Genomic DNA, 17,823 nt, shown 5'->3' on the forward strand with positions numbered 1-17,823 from the left:
GGGGGGCTGCCTAGGTCATGACGTCATGTGGCTAGATCAGTTCTGCCGCTTGAAATGGCAGCCCACTCCAGTACTCTTGTCTGGAAAATCCCATGGATGGAGAAGCCTGGTAGGCTTCTGTCCATGGGGTCACAAAGAGTCGAACCCGACTGAGCGACTTAATGTTTGATTTTCATCTTAAGATTCAGTTCTAAGAACTTGGTGTTTATTGGGTGTGTTGCTACAGAAAGAACTGGTAACATCCAAGAGTGACCCGGGATACAGGTGTGGGGAGAGTTTTCAGGCAGATAAAAGACGGGATACCACCAGACTCTGCTTTTCTCTTCCCCACCCTTGTCTCCATCAGAGAGGCCAGGTGGGAACGGTATGGACTTGGGAGGGCTTTGTCATCAGCCTCTGGCCTGTGCCTGCCCTCAACTCCTACACATCCCTTAGGGCAGGTTTCTCCAGCCTCAGCAGACTAGTCCCCGCTGGTGGACAATCACACACAGACTCCCTCTCTCTTCTCCTGCTTTCCTCAGGCTGGAGCCCCTTTGTCTCCCACCCATCCTCCAAGGCTCCGCTCACACCCAACTCCGCTGCGAGGTCACCTTCTCAGACGTCCCCACAGCACTGTCCATCCTGACACACGATGCTCACAGCTGTGAGCTTGATCAGTCTGCTGTGTTTGTGGGACGTCTCACTGTGAGCTGCAGAAATCACAGGTTGTGCGCGATTTACCCCGCAGCCCCTTCAGCACCCCACACAGGAGCTGCCATTTGAGATCCAGTGATTTCCTTCTGCTGAAATCCTGATCCCGGATTTCCTACCTTGAAATCACCCTCCTTCCCCTTCCCCCCGTGTGCACCCACAGGATGAGACTACCGGGACGAGAGATTTGGGGGATCCGTTTTCTCTGTGCAAGAACAACTGGTCTCTCTCAAGAGCTGATGAGGAGACAGGTGGGTTTCCTTGCAACTGAAGCAAATCTGATCAGAACACATTCATGGGAATCAGGAACAGCCTATGAAGCTGTAGGCTTGTGACTCAGAGAAATAAGGCTGTGTCTAGACAATACCATGATGCCAGGTTACTGACAGCTTGGACTGCAACATGGGCTCAGCTGGCACCACAGAGAGCAGCTGTAGTTCTCTTGGTCCATCGATTAAGATGAGCTGAGTTTTGTCTATTTTCAAAATGAAAACCAACAAGCACATGTTGCACAAAACATGGATCTCTACCCAATGTTATATGCCAGCCTGGATGGTCGGGAGGGGTAGGAGGAGAATGGGCCCATGCACCTGTATGACGGAGGCCCTTCCCTGATCACCTGAAACTACCTGTTATTGTTAATCAGCTATTCCCCAAGACAAAATAAAGAGCTTAAAGTTTGAAAATAAAAAGATCTTACAGTGGAAGAAAAAAGAGATGAGCAGAGTCTTGCTGCAGTAACTCACAGCCTCATCATTTTGGCAGCTTACCAGGACAGAGCTTTAGTTCTCACCCTTCATGTGGATTGCAGGGGTCTCTGTTCCAGGTTGTCATCCTCAGAGACCCTGTCTTCACCCCCTGGGACATCCCCAGTTCTTCCAGCTGGGGAAGAACCCAGCACAACATCTCACACTGACAGGTCACTGCTCTGACCCAGAAGTAGGATGTGCCCCATCTCTCACCAACTCACTGCCATGTGTCATCCCCCCGTACACTCAGCAGAGGAGGACCAGACATGCTGTGGAGCATTTTGGTACAATGGTACATTTTGGTACAATCAACTCAGGAAATCACTCTTGCATCTGTCTGACAGGGCTCTCATTCCATCATGCCCTGGAAAGTCAGGTTTACAGAGTGATAGGAGATTGCATGTCTCTGAGAATCACTGTCTATTTCTCTCCCCAGTTTTACTCCTCATCAGAGGCAGGGTGATGCCATGGAGGAGCCCCAGGCTGAGAGAGAGGATCCAGATTTGATTCTTGCCCTTATTCCCTTTCTCCTGAGTGACCTTGGTTGAGTTTCTCCTTGTGTGAAATGGAACCGTTCAATGTGTGATCTCTGGTATTCTGGACAATATATACAACATTCCCTCATCTTTCTCGCAACTTCCAGCCCAGGTAAATATCATGTCAGTTTCATTGGCTGGTAAATCTAGTTTGAACAATTTAATACTCATTTTAAGCTTCAGAAATGATTTTTTTTTTTTCAGAAATGATTTTAAAGGAAGTTGAGGGGAACAGGAAGAAGCAGCTCCTGTTACATGTCCCAGAAGTGCCCGCATCTGCATTCCCCCATCACTCCTCCTCACTGTGATGGCAGAGCCGGTGAGGGTGGGCTTTCGAGTCCGACCTCCAAGCCCAGGTCTGAGACCTGCCACTTGCTAACGGCTATCTTAGCCTCAGCCTCCTTACGTGTAGAAATAAGAGTAGCATTTCCTCATGGGATGATTTTGAGGATCCAGTGAAAGTTCTTAGCCCAGAGCTTGGCACAAGGAGAATTTTTAGCAGATGGCAATGGATATTATTAATATCACTATGTTCCCATCTCCAAGCAGATATTCTGGTTTCTGTATGCTTTAAAAAGTTTTCATGAGACAAGTCAACATGCCAGATGATTTCTCCTTGCCTCCTACCTGTTGGCCCAGTGACCTGGGTGTCAGCAGGTGGCTGAGCAGATGACAGGTGTGGTGACCCAAGGCTGGGGAGAGCAGAGTGAGGAGAGCTGAGGGCATTCCCAGCAGAGACGCTGTGCTGGGGTCGGCCAGAATCGAGGCCCTTAGCCCCCGAGGCCCGGCCTCCTGGTCCCCACCACGGAGACATCTCTCCTGCTCCCTGCCTTTGGGGACCTCACAGTCCCTGTCCAATTTAAGGTTCAGACTCTGCAATGACACAAGTCTGCAGTCTCGGCACGATGGGGCTTCAGAGATCCCTGGCTCCCTGTGCTGCCCCAGGAGGGCCTGGCTGGGTGAGGCGGGCACAGCAGAGACCCTGGACAGGCATCTGAAGACCGGGTCTCCCTGCAGCCCTGCCCCTTGGACCTGAGGCTCGAGGGTTGTGACTCCGTGGCCTCAGCCTGGGTGTCCTGGGTGTCTCCTGGGAAGAGTGCTGTGGGGACCTGCCCTCATGAATGGTTAACAAAAGTGAATTGGTGTAGAGGGTGACGCGCCAGACACTTGCTGGGGACGTGAAGTCAGGGATGAGGGGGCGGGTTAGTTTCTGCAGGTCCCCTGGCCTTTCACCCTTCCCCTGCCGCTCTCTCTCCTTCACATGAAACAAGGAGACCCTGACAGAGCCCAGGGCTTAAAGAGCAGCCGTAAGTAACGCTGCAGCAAGTGTGAACTCCGCATTGCTGTGATTTGTCTCTTGGAACGTTTTTATTGTCCAAACACAGGTCCAATAAAATCTTGGCATTTGTCTCCGCTTATTTTCCAGCTGCTCAGGACCGGGCCCATCTTGGCACCCCATGGATGCCCACAAACATCCAAACAAGCTCCTTGACAGCAATCCCGACCCCCAGCCTCCTTCTCGGATCTTCCCAATCTCTCAGGGTGTCTCTCAGGGCAGGACACTGTTCACCAAGATCAGCCAGAAGCCTGTCAGGGCCCCTCAGTCCCCACCTCTCTCAGCCACCTCTGCCATCAGGTGACTGTCCCCAAGAATCTCAGCGCCACCCTCTCTGCCTGACCGCCCACCTGGGTCCCGCCCCACCCGCGCCTCCTCACTTCCTGCCTTCGGGCGGGGGCCGTTCTCCTCTGCGCTCTATCTGAAGCCACATGATCTTCCATTTTTCAAAAATAATATTTTTAAAAATTCAAAACCATGTTCATCTTAGAAGTATTGACCATTATTGGAAAGAATAATCAAGAAAACAGTATTTATCAGTAATCCCATCTGCCAGAGGATTCAATTGTAGCTAATATTTTTTATAGTTTTCCACAATTCTCTCTATACATACTTATTCATATATCCATAAGAAAAATACCTTTAAAAACCAGGATTACACTGAATACAAACTTATTTGTTCTGCCTTTTCCTATTAATTACAGTGTTAGCATTTCAAACCATCAAATATCCTTCGAAAGATAAGATTTCTAATGGCTGTGTCACAATCTCTCATTGGGCTCCACCAGGGTTTATGTAAACATTCTGCTATGGTTGCACTTGAAGAGTCTTACAATTTTTTTTTTTCCCATAAATAACTCTTGGATAAATACCCATATATAAATCTTTGCAGCTCTGGTTATCTTCTCAGAGTAATTCCTAGAAGTATAGGGTTCGGTCAGGAGGTTTGATGTTTTTAAATATCTTGATTCATACCCATAACTTAGAGAGCTGGATTCAGGGCACAGCCAGCTTAGCACAGAGGCCCTAAAGAGGGAGACAGGGCTGAGACAGACCCCGCCCAGGAAGGGGGATCAGAAGGGCCTTCTGGACGGGGGTGTGGGCACTGAGTGAGGAATGCATGAATTTCCATAATGCCATGATGCTGGGGAGGTGGTCTCTCTGGTCCCTGGTGTCCGTATTGCATTCCTCCCCTGAGATTTGCATCACCCCGTCTGGTTCCCAGCCAGTAAAGCCCTGAGCAGACTAGCACAGTGCCCAGCATGGTGTGTGATAAGTGTCCAGTGTATGTAGCCAAAGGGCCAGAGGTGTTTGGACCCGAGAGGCAACAGCAAGTGGGAGACAGAGGGGCAGGCAGGGGCATGACATTCATGGGGAACTGGGACGAGGTCAGAGTGTCTGGGATGTGTGTGTGTGTGGAGTGGGGTGGAGATAAGCAGCCAGTGATGAGGTTATGCAGGTGGATGGGATCTGGCTTTTATCCTAGGAGAGATGAGCAGTGGTGACCTTGAGGGATGTAAGCAGGTGAGCAGTATGAGCAGATTGCTGTGGTATTTCGTTTTGTTTTTTTCAGACAGCTTTTGTTGTGTTTTATTTTTTTAGTTAGTGCAAGGATGGATTTTAGAGTCCGCATAGCTTTTGCACTATCTGAGAGAGAGAGGAGGTGATGGCGGCATCAGAGGAAGGAGACGGCTGACCAGGAGCTGCTGTGAGGTGCAGGCTCTGGGCCGTGGTGAGTGATTGGCTGTGGGGGGCGGTGAGGGTGAGAGGACGCCCCTGATGACTGCCCAGTTTCTGGCTGGGGACTTAGGGAGAGTGTGTGCTGTTCCCTGAGAGGGTGACAGCCCTTTGGGGGGCAGAGGGGTGAGTTCAGCTGTGGACAGTATATGTGAGGTGCCTTTGAGGAGGGAAAGGGCCAGCAGGAATACCTCGCCGGGCAGAGCAGCTGAACCAGGTCTGGAACCCTGGTCTCCTGACTCCACACATGGGTTTCCTTTGTGTCTCCTGACTTGTTTCAGTGACTTCTTAGAAGGCACTGCTGTGGCCATAAGATCCTGCTGCACCCACTCGTGTCTGTTCACACGTTCACACTAAGCCCCTGACTGCCTGGAGCAGCACAGGATCCAGTCCCCAGGTGTGACAGGTGAGGGCTTCTGAGTGACAGTTCACTTCAGTTCAGTTCAGTTGCTCAGCCGTGTCCAACTCTTTGTGATTCCATGGACTGCAGCATGCAAGGCCTCCCTGTCCATCACCAACTCCTAGACCTTACTCAAACTTATGTCCATTGACTTGGTGATGCCATCCTACCATCTCATCCTCTGTCTCCCCCTTCTCCTCCTGCCTTCAATCTTTCCCAGCATCAATGTCTTTTCCAATGAGTCAGTTCTCGCATCAGGTGGTTAAAATATTGGAGCTTCAGCTTCAACATCAGTTTTTCCAATGAATATTCAGGATTGATTTCCTTTAGAATGGACTGGTTTGATCTCCTTGCTGTCCAAGGGACTCTCAAGAGTCTTCTTCAACACCACAATTCAAAAGCATCAATTCTTTGATGCTCAGCTTTCTTCATGGTACAACTGTCATATCCATACATGACTACTGGAAACACCACAGCTTTGACTGGACAGACCTTTGTTGACAAAGTATTGTGTCTGCTTCTTAATATGCTGTCTAGGTTTGTTATAGCTTCTCTCCCAAGTAGACAAACGTCTTTTAATTTCATGGCTGTGGTCACCATATACAGTGATTTTTGGAGCCCAAGAAAATAAAGTCTGTCACTGTTTCCACTGTTTCCTCATTGGTTTGCCATCAAGTGATAGGACTGGATGCCATGATCTTTGTTTCTTGGATGTTGACATTTAAACCAGCTTTTTGAGGCTCCTCTTTGACCTTCATCAAGAGGCTCTTTATTTCCTCCTCACTGTCTGGCAATAGGGTGGTGTCATCTCTATATCTGAGTGACAGTTCAATAACCATCTGTTGGGAAAGCTCTGTGGAGCTCTATAAACAAGCCCCTAAAGAGTCCTGGCCTCGAGGCACTCCCAGTGTTGTAAAATATTGTGGACACAAAACAGAAGGGCTTCAGTCAGTTCAGTCACTCAGTCGTGTGCGGGTCTTTATAACCCCATGGACTGCAGCATGCCACGCTCCTCTGTCCAAGGAATTTTCCAGGCAAGAATACTGGAGTGGGTTGACATTCCTTCTCCAGGGGATTTGCCCAACCCAGGGATCAAACCCAGGTCTCCTGCATTGTAGGAAGGCGCTTTTACCATCTGAGCCACCAGGGAAGTCAATTTTGAAGTCACGCCACAGGAAAACTAGTTCCCCAGGTGGCGCTAGTGGCAAAGAACCCCCTGCCAATACAGGAGACAAAAGAAGTACTGGTTGGATACCTGGGTCAGGATGATCCCATGGAAGAGGACATGGAAACACACTTGAGTATTCTTGCCTGGAGAATGCCATGGACAAAGAAGCCTGGCGGGCTAGAGTCCATAGATTCCCAAAGACTTGGACAGGACTAAAGCGACTCAGAACACACACACCTGCCTGACGGACTTAGAGAACAACAGGGAAGCGGGGCATCTTCCTGGAGAGGAGGTCGCCCCTCAGCAGAGCTATGGTGGCAGCTTTCACCTCTGCGTTCCTCAGGCTGTAGATGATGGGGTTCAGCGAGGGGGTCACGACCCCGTAGAACAATGCAATAAGCTTATCCAGGTTGAGGTCCTTGCCTTTGGGCTTGAAGTACATGAAGGAGATAGTCCCATAGAAAATCACCACCACTGTGAGGTGGGCAGAGCAGGTAGAGAAGGCTTTGTGCCGGCCGGCAGCAGAGGGCACCCTCAGGATGGCAGTGAGGATGAACACGTAGGACAGGAGGATGAGCAGCAGTGGGGCCAGCGTCAGGATAGTTCCAGACACCATTAATAGCAGCGCATTGAGAGAGATGTCCCCACAGGCTAGTTTCAGCACCGCCAAGATCTCACAGAAGAAGTGGTTGATGACATTGTGGCCACAGAAGGGGAGGCTCCAGGTGAGACTGGAATGGAGAAGGGAGTTGGCTAAGCCTGCCCCCCAGGTCACCGCTGCCATCCACATGCAGGTCTGCCGGTTCATGAGCTCTGAGTAGCGAAGCGGCTGGCAGATGGCCACGTACCGGTCACACGCCATCGTGGCCAGGAGCATGCACTCCGTGGAGCCCAGCGCCAGGGTCAGGTACATTTGCAGGGCACAGCTGGGGAAGGAGATGGTGCTCTGGGTTTCCAGGAAGTGGGCCAGCATGAGAGGCACGACAGAGGACGTGGCAGAGATGTCTATGAGGGCGAGGTTGCTGAGGAAGAAGTACATGGGGGTGTGCAGGCGGGGGTCCAGCATGTTCAGCCCGATGAGGAGGGCGTTCCCCAGCACGTTCATGGAGTAGATGCCCAGGCAGAGCACAAACAGGACCATCTCTACGTCGTGGTGGTCGTGTAGCCCCAGCAGGACAAACTCCGTCACGACCGTCTGGTTTGCCCCATTCATCTCAGTCTGCATCCATCTCACTCTCCCTCTTTTCCCACCTGCAGCATGAAGGTGTTGGATAAAGTACCAGTGGGCCTGGGAGCCAAGCAGCATGGATTATGACCTGGGGCGAGTCAGTCATGCGTCTGGTGCTCACCTTCACCATGGGTACAATGAGAGAGGGGACTTCAGGTCTGCAAGCCAGCCCCCTCAGTTGTAGCTCTGGAGTAACTTACAGGAGATGGGGTCCATTCTGTTCCCCTAGGCCCTTCTGTCATCTCCCCCGGCTGGCCTATGGGAGACAAGAGAATAAATTCATGGTTCTCGAGCTCCTTTTCAATCTACAGTCTTCTTGGCTATTAAGAGGAAGCACGTTTTCTAGATTACGACTTCATGTGACTGAATGATGCCCGTCCGATTTCAGATTCATTCACTTACTGAGGATTTATTGAGTTCCTACCCTGTGCAGGGTGTTTAGGTGCTGGGCTATAGCAGAAAGAGGACCACGTGGACAAAAAGATGCCACAACTGTAACCAGTGCTATCCCTCTTTCTCTAATTAAGTGGGTTGAGCTTGGGAAGGCAGGTGGCTGATGAGTGATGGTCACCTCATTCCTTTGGGCATAAAGGTTGAACGTTTCTACTGCATAAGCTGTACCAGCCTTATTCCTGTGTCTCTACTTAAGATCAGAGACCATGCATTGCTTTTGAAAAGAATATACAAGAACATACTTATCCCAATGGAGCCACTGGTCACAACATTTAACTCTGGTCATAAAAGCCAATTGAGTCTCCTCTTGGCCTCCATAGAGCTTTTCAGGATAAATGATATTGCCAATAATATTACACAGGAAAGGCAGGTTCTAATCTGGCAGAGGTGTCCTGGGTCACCGACCCGCTCTATCAAGAGAGGGTGGGAAGCGGCCACAGTCTTTGCCCAGGAGCCTCCATGTCTCTTCTGAGCTGGTCTCAGCGCCTGGGGAAATGCCAGTGTCTGGAGGGAGACAAGGGTCAAGTATTTGATGGAAAGGTGTCTTCTGGCCCAAGTGACCCCCTGCTCTTAGGGATAAATAGGAGCTGACAATGAAATTTAACATGTCAAAAGATCAAATTACCCGTCCCTCCACCTATTCACACCTAGACTGACGAGAAGCCAATGTCCTATGACAACACTAGAGGCCTCTCTGTCCTTCAGCAATGGTTCCCTCCCTCTCATTCTTCCTGTAGATTTGCATCTATCATTCATATCAGCTGGTGAGCTTCCTCTTCCTGAATAAACCCTGTCTTTCCCCAGAGCTATAACTTTGCCCAAGAAGCTCCCTTCTGAAGGCTTGTCCTCCCTCTTCCCCAGTAGGGAGATGCTTCTTCTCCTCTGCAGAGCCAGCTCATGTGTCCTCCTCGCCCACCTGCCCCCTGCGCAGTTACCTGCTCCCTCCTTCCTCCCGCAGCCCTTGGCCATCCTTCCTCCTCTTGTGCTGCGTGCCTGTCTCCTCTGTTACACCTGAGAGCAAACTGTCTACTTCCTCCAGGAACCTCATCCTGCGAATGCTTCCAAGGCCAGTCAGTCTACAGTCAATTCAAAACCCAGCTCTGCAGAACAGCTTCATAACTAAGTGGAGCTGTGCAATATTGACCAAGTCTCTGGGCCTGTGAGACTCAATTTCCTTTTGAAACGGGGGGATTCTCTGCAGTCCAGATGAGACTCACAGAAAAAAGTACCAGTAAATGACCTAGTGGCAAGGCTTCAGGTCAGAGACTGCACCTTCAACCATGGCACCTGCTGGATCCGTGCTCCCCTCCTCCCAGACAAGACCTCCAGCATCTGTCGGGACTCCCTCTCTCCCCAGAGCCTGTGCTGGTTTTCCCTCCTCCACCCTAAATCAGGGTGATATTTTTAAGGAAGTTTCTGGATCATGGCGGGTAGGTGATTAATTTGGGTCCATCATTGACCATAAATGTTACCCACGTAAACACTTTAAGGTAGGGATTCTCTTGTTGAAGTTTGGCAAAAAGGTAAATAACTGCCTGAGAGTGATGGCTTATTAATTCACACATCCAAGATTTTATTACTGAGCACCTACTATGTATTGATGCTGGCAACACAGCAGAGGCTCATGTGCCTACTTCCCTCGCGGTGTTTACAGTCATCCCCTTGTCTCTTGATGACCTTGGCCTATTACTTCCTCTCACTTGGCTTTAGAAACATCTAGATTCTCTTTGAGTCTGGAATGTAAAGACAGAGTAAAACTTGAGGTCTGGAAAGCAGAAGTTAACAGGGCAGGTCTCTCCTAGGTTATGACTTCATGTGGCTGGATTAAGTCCACAGCTTCTTTTCAGATTCAAATATAAGGCCTTTGTCTATGTCCAAGAGTCCTGATAACCTCCAATTCTGGCACTGGACACAGGAGTGGGGTGTTTTCAGGCAAGTAAAAGCTGGGAGACCACCTCACTCTGCGTTTCTGTCCCGCCCTTGTCTCCATCAGAGAGACCAGGTGGGAATGGCATGGGCATCGGAGCGCTCTGTCATCAGCCCCCCCCAGCCCCGCCTCACCTTCTATACCTTCCCGCAAGCCTCCCCGCCTCAGCACACCAGTCCCCGCTGGTGGACAAACCCCACAGCTCCTGTCCCCTCCCTCTTCTCCTGCTTTCCTCAGGCTGGAGCCCCTTTCTCTCTGTACTCGTCCTCCCAGGCTCCGCTCACACCCCGCTCCTCCCTGGGGCTGCCTTCTGAGACGTCTCCACAGCACTGACATCCTGACACCATGGCGCGCACACAGTCGTTAGCACGCCGTGTTGTGTGTTCGGTCCCTCTCACCCAGGAGACTGTGAGCCACGGAAATCACAGGGCCGAGTCCAGTTTACCCTAGCCTCTCCAGCGCCCCATCCGGGAGCTGCAGTTTAAGATCCAGCGCTTTCCTTCTGCTAAAAACCTGACCCAGATGTCTGACCTTGAGATCACCCTCCTTCTTCTTCCCCCATGGGCACACACAGGATGAGATTCCAAGGACCAGAGCGCTGGGGGGGCATCTCCTCCATGCAAGGACAACTGCTCTCTCTGAAGAGCTAAATGAGGAGACAGGTGGGTTTCCTTGCAATTTAAGCCAGATCAGAACACATTCACGGGAATCAGGAACAGCCCATGAAGCTGTAGGCTTGTGACCCCAAAGAAATAAGACTCTGTCTAGAAAACACCACGTTTCCAGGTTATTGCCAGCTTGGACTGCAACAGGGGCTCAGGCTGGCACCAGAGACAGCGTCTGTAGTTCTCTTTTCCGCCAAGACGGGCTGAGTTTTGGCTACATTCAAAATGAATAACCACCGAGGACATATTGCACATAACAGGGAGCTCTACCCAATGTTTCGTGCCAGGCTGGATGGTGCGGTGGGGCAGGGGGAGAATGGATCCTTGTATCTGAATGACTGAGTCCCTTCCCTGCTCACCTGAAACTACCTCAATATTGTTCATCAGCGATACCCCAAGACAAAATAAAAAGATTAAAGTTTCAAATGAAAAGGATCTTACAGTGCAAAAAGATGAGCAGAGCCTTGCTGCCGTAACATACAACCTCAGGATATTAGTGACTTACCAGGTCAGAGTTTAGTTCTCACCCTTCACATCCACGGCAGGTTTTCAGGGGGCTCTGATACAGGTTGTCATCCTTAGAGACCCTGGCTCCACCATCTGGGACATCACCAGTTCTCACAGCTGGCGGAGAACCCAGCAGAGCCTCTCACACCGGCAGCTCACTGCTCCGACTCAGAAGTGAGATGTGTCCCGCCTGTCCACAGCCCGCTGCCCTGTGTCATCCTACAAATGCCCAGAGGAGGAGGACCAGACCCGCTGCGGGGCATTTTGCTGCAGTGGTGTTTTGCAGTAGACTCAGGAAAACACTCCAGCATCTCTCTGACAGGCCTTTCATTCCATCATGTCCTGGAAAGTCAGGTTTACAGAGAATCACTGTCTAACTCTCTCCCCACTTTTAGCCCTCCTGAGAGGCAATGTGATGCCCTGGAAGGAGCCCTAGACTGGGAGTGAGGGGTCCAGATTTGATTCTTGCCCTTGTTCCCATTCTGCTCCATGACCTTCGTTGAGTTTCTCCTTGTGTGAAATGGAATTATTCAATATGTGATTTCTTATACTCTGTACCATACCTGAAACATTCGCTCATCTTTCTAGCAACTTCCAACCCAGGTTAACGTTGTATCAGTTTCATTGGCTGGTAAATCTAGTTTGAACCATTTCATTCTTATTTTAAGCTTCAGACATGATTTTAAAAGGAAGCTGAGGAGCACAAGAAGAAGTTCCTCTTAAAAAGACCCAGAAGTTCCCGCATCTGGATTCCTGCATCACTCCACACTGTGATGGCAGAGCCGGTGAGTGTGGGCTTTGGAGTCAGACCGCCAAGCCCAGGTCTGAGACCTGCCACTTGCTAACGGCTTTCTCAGTCTCAGCCTCCTTACCTGTAGGGATAAGGATAGTATTTACTTGTGGGGCAATCTTGAGGATTCAGTGAAAGGTCTTAGCATTGAAGTTTGCACAGTGTAAGTATTCAGTAAGTGGTAGTGGATATTATAGTATCACTTTGGTCCCTTCTCCAAGCAGGTATTCTGGTTTCTGTATGATTAAAAAGATTTCAGGAGACGAGTCAACATGCCAGATGGATTCTCCTTGCCTCCTACCTGTTAGCCCAGTGATCTGGGTGTCAGCAGGTGGCTGAGCAGATGACAGGTGTGGTGACCCAAGGCTGGGGAGAGCAGAGTGAGGGAGTGCAGAGTTCATTCCCAGCAGAGACGCTGTGCTGGGGTGGGCCAGGATCGAGGTCCTGAGCCCCCGAGGCCCAGCCTCCTGGTCGTCTGCCACGGAGACATCTCTCCTGCTCCCTGCCTTCGGGGACCTCACAGTCCCTGTCCAATTTAAAGTTCAGACTCTGCATCGACACAAGTTTGCAGACATGGCAGATTGGGGCTTCAGAGACCCCCGGCTCCCTGTGCTGCCCCAGGAGGGCCCGGCTGGGAGAGGCGGGCACAGGAGAGACCCTGGACAGGCATCTGAAGACCGGGTCTCCCTACAGCCCTGCCCCTTGGACCTGAGTCTTGGGGGCTATGGAATGGGGTGTCTCCTGCCAAGAGTGCTGTGGGGACCTGTGCTCATGAGAGGTTGTTGGTATAGTTTAGTCACTAAGTTCTATCTGACTCTGTTGTGAGTTGTGTGACCCTGTGGACTGTACCCACCAGGCTATTCTGTCCATGGGTTTTCCTACAAAGTAATACTGGAGTTGCCATTCCCTTCTGCGGGGGATCTTCCCAACCCAAGGATGGAATCCATGTCTCCTGCATTGGCAGGTGGGTTCTTTACCACCGAGCCCGCAGAGGAGGTTAAGGAAAGGGATTGCTCCACAGGATGAGGCCTGGGCCCCGTGATGGATGTGAAGTCAGGGGCTGAGCCGGGTGTGAGTGTCTGCAGGTCCCCTTTTCTGTCTCCCTTCCCATGCCATTCTCCTTCCTTCACTAGAAAGAATGACAACTTGATAGAGCTTAAGGAATAAAAACAGCCTTCCATAATGCAGCAGCAATTGCAAATTTTCTGAATAAACTATGCTATGTCTCTTGGAATATACTTTTGTCAAAAACACAGGTCAAAATAAAACATTGGAAGATTGTCATCATGTGTTTTCTGACTGCAGAGGAACGGGAACTTCTTGCCCACAAACAAGCTCCCCCCTATCCCTCCTGCCACCTCCAGCCTATTCTTTTCTTCCCCATCTCTTAGGGCAGCTCTCAGGGTGATGTGATACCCACCCAAACATCCCAGAAGTTCAAGCACCAAACCACAGTCTCCTCCTTCCTCAGCCATCTCTGCCATCAGCCCAATGTCCCCAAGAGGTCTCAGCTCCACGCTGTCTGTCTGACCTCCCATCTGCGTCAGCCTCCATCTGTGCTTCCTCACTTCCTGTCCTCGGGCAGGGGCCCTTCTCCTCTGCGCTCTGTCTGGAGCCACGTGATCTTCCATTTCTCAAAAATAATACTATCTTTTAAGTTCAAAGTCATGTTCATTTTAGAAGTATTGAACAAGATTGGAAAGAATAATTAAGAAAGCAATATTTATCTCTAACTCCATCACCTCGAGGAAACAATTGTTAGTTAATATTTCGCCATAATTTTTGAGGAATTTCTATATACATACTTATTCATATATCCTTAAGAAAATGTCATTAAAAATTGAGATTATATTGAGTACAAAGTTACTTGTTCTACCTTTTTGAATGTTAATTACAGTGTGAGCATTTCCCATCATCAATTATTCTTCAAAAAATAAGATTTACAATGACTGTGTCACAGTCCATCATTGGTCTCCACCGGAATTTATTTACACATTCTGCCCCAGTTGGAGATTATGAGTCTTAACAATTTTTGTTACCAAAAATACCTCTGTGATTAAAATCATATAGATAGATAAAGAGATAAATCTTTGTACCTGTAGTAATTTTCTCCGAGTAATTCCTAAAATTAGAGGTGTTGGGTCAAAGGTTGTGAAGTTTTCAAGTCTCCTGATTCAGACCCACAACTCACTTGGCAGGAAGTTCATATAAATTTATTCCCACCCTTACCACCTGTGTATGATATTACCTGCCTCACTGCACTATAGCTACAGATATATGTTAGAAAAATTCTTGGCCAGTTTCATGGGTGAAGAATGGTGTCTAATCAGTGGTCCTGCTAAAAGTAAGTGTGATTGTAAACTCCCAGTCCCCACAGCTTAAGTCCAAACTCCAGTCATGGCATCAGAGGCCTGGCAGACATCTCTGCAGAAGCTTAGCCCTGGCTTGGTCAGCTGCGGGCTGCGGGCTCTGCTGCTCTCTGCGCCTCTGTTCTGACCAACAGAGGAGGCAGGAAGAGGGACTGGAGGGTACCTGAAGGCTCAGACAAGGACTGTGCTTACCTACGGGGCACCGGAGAGCGGGCCTGCTGCGCGGCGGCCGAGCTCTCCCATCACACAAGATGGTACCACTGAGGCCAGAGGGGGCAGGGAATGGAGATGCTCTCAAGTCTGAGTCTGTTTCCTCCATGTGTTCAAACCTAGGAGGAGGCTGAGCTCCAGGAAGACGTAGAAATGGCACGGTCTTAGTAGGTGGGGTGAAGACGGGTGAAGTAGTCTCTCCAAGGCCACATGAAGCCTGGATGCTCGGCAGGGAGGTGATGGAGGGGCTGCTGCTAACACGATAGAGGAAGCCAGACTCTCAGCTGCTCCGGGTGACCAGTGTCCCAGGGCCTGGGCTGGGCCGCAAATCTTGGAGGCTGGGCCTCATCACTGCCTCTGCGATCACCTCCCCAGGCTCCAGACTGTGCCTGTCATCTGCCAACTTCATCTCAGCCCTGCTCAGATTTGGGCAGGACCCCGGGCTCTGCCCTACGCTGAGTGTTTTCTGTCTGTTTAAGAAACCGGTGTGGGCTTGGGGTTGTGCAGGGCTGGACCCTGGGACAGAGTGAAACCCAGTACTACCAGCTCTTAGAGCAACACTGAAATAACGCAGGAGGAGAACAGTGAGAGGTGCAAAGTGGGGAGACTTCCTGGAGGAGGTGTCGTTCAGGATGGGCCTTAGGTGGGAAAGGGGTCAATTAGGAGCTGGGGGTTAACAGATTTACAGTACTACATATAAAAGAGGAAAACAACAAGGACCTCATGTGTAGCTCAGGGAACTACATTTTCAAAATAAAAAGACGGGCCTTAAGGATCAGGCAGTCCTTGTACACATGGAGCTGTGTGCTGGGTGGGGGCTGCCTTGTGGGAAGAAGGGCAGAGAGCTGGGCATTGCGGCACCGAGGCTCCTGCCGGGCCGGTGTGTGTGGCTGACAGGAGGAGTCTGTGGGTCACAGGGCGGGGGAGGGGGTTGGTCATGAGCTCCAGGGCCAGGTTGCAGGGGCCTGTAATGCCCCCAGTGAAGCCCTTTCACTTCATCCTGAGAGCTCTGGGAGCCATTCAGGGGTTTCAGTCAAGAGAGAGACATGATCAAATAGACTTTTCCAACATATCCCTCTGGATGACCCTTGGAGGATAGATTGGGACGAACAAGACTGAAATCTTGAGGCCAGTTGAAATCTTGATGATGAGAGCTGGCCCAGGGCTCTGCCTGGGGAAGAACAAAGGCAGAATTGTGAGCTGAGATCTGTGGCAGGATCAGCGGGAGGTGGTGCTGCCTTTCTGGGATGAAGATTCCAGACCCCCAACCCTGCGCCCTATCCCCCCTCTCTGTAGGCGAAGGCAGACCTGACCTGCTAAGATGCAGGAGCCCTGGCTTCCCTCACCTGGAGGCCTGCATCCTGCCCCACACCTTCCTGGCTGCCTCCTTCACCTCCTTGTTCCTCAGGCTGTAGATGATGGGGTTCAGCATGGGTGTGACCACAGCGTAGAGGACCATGAAGACCTCATCAGAGACACGGGCCTCCTTGCTCTTGGGTTTCATGTACATGAAGATGACGGTGCTGTAGAAAAGCATCACCACGACCAGGTGTGCTGAGCAAGTAGAGAAGGCTTTGCGGCGCCCAGCGGCCGAGGGTACCCTCAGGATGGTGGCCAGGATGAGCGTGTAGGACAGGCGGATGAAGGCCAGGGGCCCAGGCAGCAGCAAGATGGCACCCACCAGCAGGAAGACCTCACTGATGGACGTGTCAGCACAGGCCAGCTTCAGGACTGCCAGGATCTCGCAGGTGAAGTGACTGATCACACGGTGGCCACAGAAGGGCAGCCTCATGGCGATGACTGTCTCAGTCACCGACTTGGAGAGGCAGAGGACCCAGGCGGCTCCCGCCAGCACGCAGCAGAGCCGGCGGCTCATCAGCACGGGGTACCTAAGGGGCCGGCAGACGGCCAGGTAGCGATCGTAGGCCATGATGGCGAGCAGCAGACACTGTGGAGCCTGTAGACAGACTCAGACACATCTGCAGTGCGCAGCCGAGAAAGGAGATGGTCTTCTGGGCTGACAGCAGGTGGACGAGCATCAGGGGCACAAAAGCGGACCTGTAGCAGATGTCCAGGATGGAGAGGTTGCCCAGGAAGAAGTACATGGGTGTGTGCAGGCGGGCCTCCAGCACGCTGACTGCCACGATCCCTGTGTTCCCCAGCGGGGTCACCAGGTACATGGCTGAGCACAGAGGGAAGAGCAGGCGCTCCAGGGCAGGGTACCCTGAAAATCCTCTCAGGAAGAACTCAGACACCTCTGTGCTGTTGACGAGCTCCATATCTCAGAGCTCTGGCGGGACGCATGGCTGGGAGGCAGGGAAAGAGGGTGCAGGGTGGCGGGGAGCCCAGAGTCTCTTTAGGGGTGAAGCGTATTGCCAGGGCCTTTTTGAGCCCTGACCCACATTCTCTCTGAGACTTTGGGCAGTCCCCACACTTCTTCCAGTTTTCAATAGAGTCACGTGAGAAATGAGGATTGAGGTGGGTCAGAATTTCTCTAAGAGTGTTAATGGCAATGTGGGCAATCTGAAAAAGCAATTTGAAACAATGTTGGATTAATCTAAAGTAAATAATGTACTGCGGAACTTCTCAGAGTCATTAACACACCACTGTGATTTGTGACTTTCTGAAAGTGATGCAGAGAGGAGGTAGTTTCCAAACTTCTTTGACCATAGATCCTCCTTTTACAGAGCACCCGTTAACCTTCTGCAAATAAGTATTCTAGCAGCATCATTTCGGGAACAATGAGCTGGATGGAAGGTCTTCAGATCTTAGAATCACCTGTAAAGATGACATGAGAATCACCTGGGAAGTTTGTGAAAACACAGAGTTTCCATCTGATTAAGTCTGAGTGATGCTGTTCTGTTGGTCAGGGGACCACACTTGAGACTCACTGGGCTAGATGGTCTCTGAGGGTCCTCCTGGCTTTCAGGAAGCCTAGAGTTGTATCTCATTGTTCCCACTGATGGAGATGCCTATCTCTCTCATCCCCCAGCCTGCAAAACTCTGACTTGCCTCTGCGGTCAGCTCTAGTCTCCATGCATGAAGCACAGGTTGTACT

General features: G+C 50.8%; 2 protein-coding genes across 2 annotated transcripts; both read right to left on the bottom strand.

The window, feature by feature from the left end:
- Nucleotides 1-6,866: 6,866 nt before the first annotated feature.
- LOC136148363 (olfactory receptor 2S2-like) lies at nt 6,867-7,829 on the bottom strand. The gene has a single exon (XM_065907869.1). It carries the CDS (start codon nt 7,827-7,829, stop codon nt 6,867-6,869), a length of 963 nt encoding a protein of 320 aa, XP_065763941.1.
- Nucleotides 7,830-16,107: 8,278 nt separating this feature from the next.
- LOC136148240 (olfactory receptor 13J1-like) lies at nt 16,108-17,044 on the bottom strand. Its single transcript, XM_065907661.1, is given in 2 exon segments — nt 16,108-16,714; nt 16,716-17,044. Coding segments are annotated over 2 exon segments (936 nt in total).
- Between the last annotated feature and the right edge of the window lie 779 nt (nt 17,045-17,823).

Source organism: Muntiacus reevesi, chromosome 17 (genome assembly GCF_963930625.1).
Source record: "Muntiacus reevesi chromosome 17, mMunRee1.1, whole genome shotgun sequence".
Classification (NCBI taxonomy): Eukaryota; Metazoa; Chordata; class Mammalia; order Artiodactyla; family Cervidae; genus Muntiacus; species Muntiacus reevesi.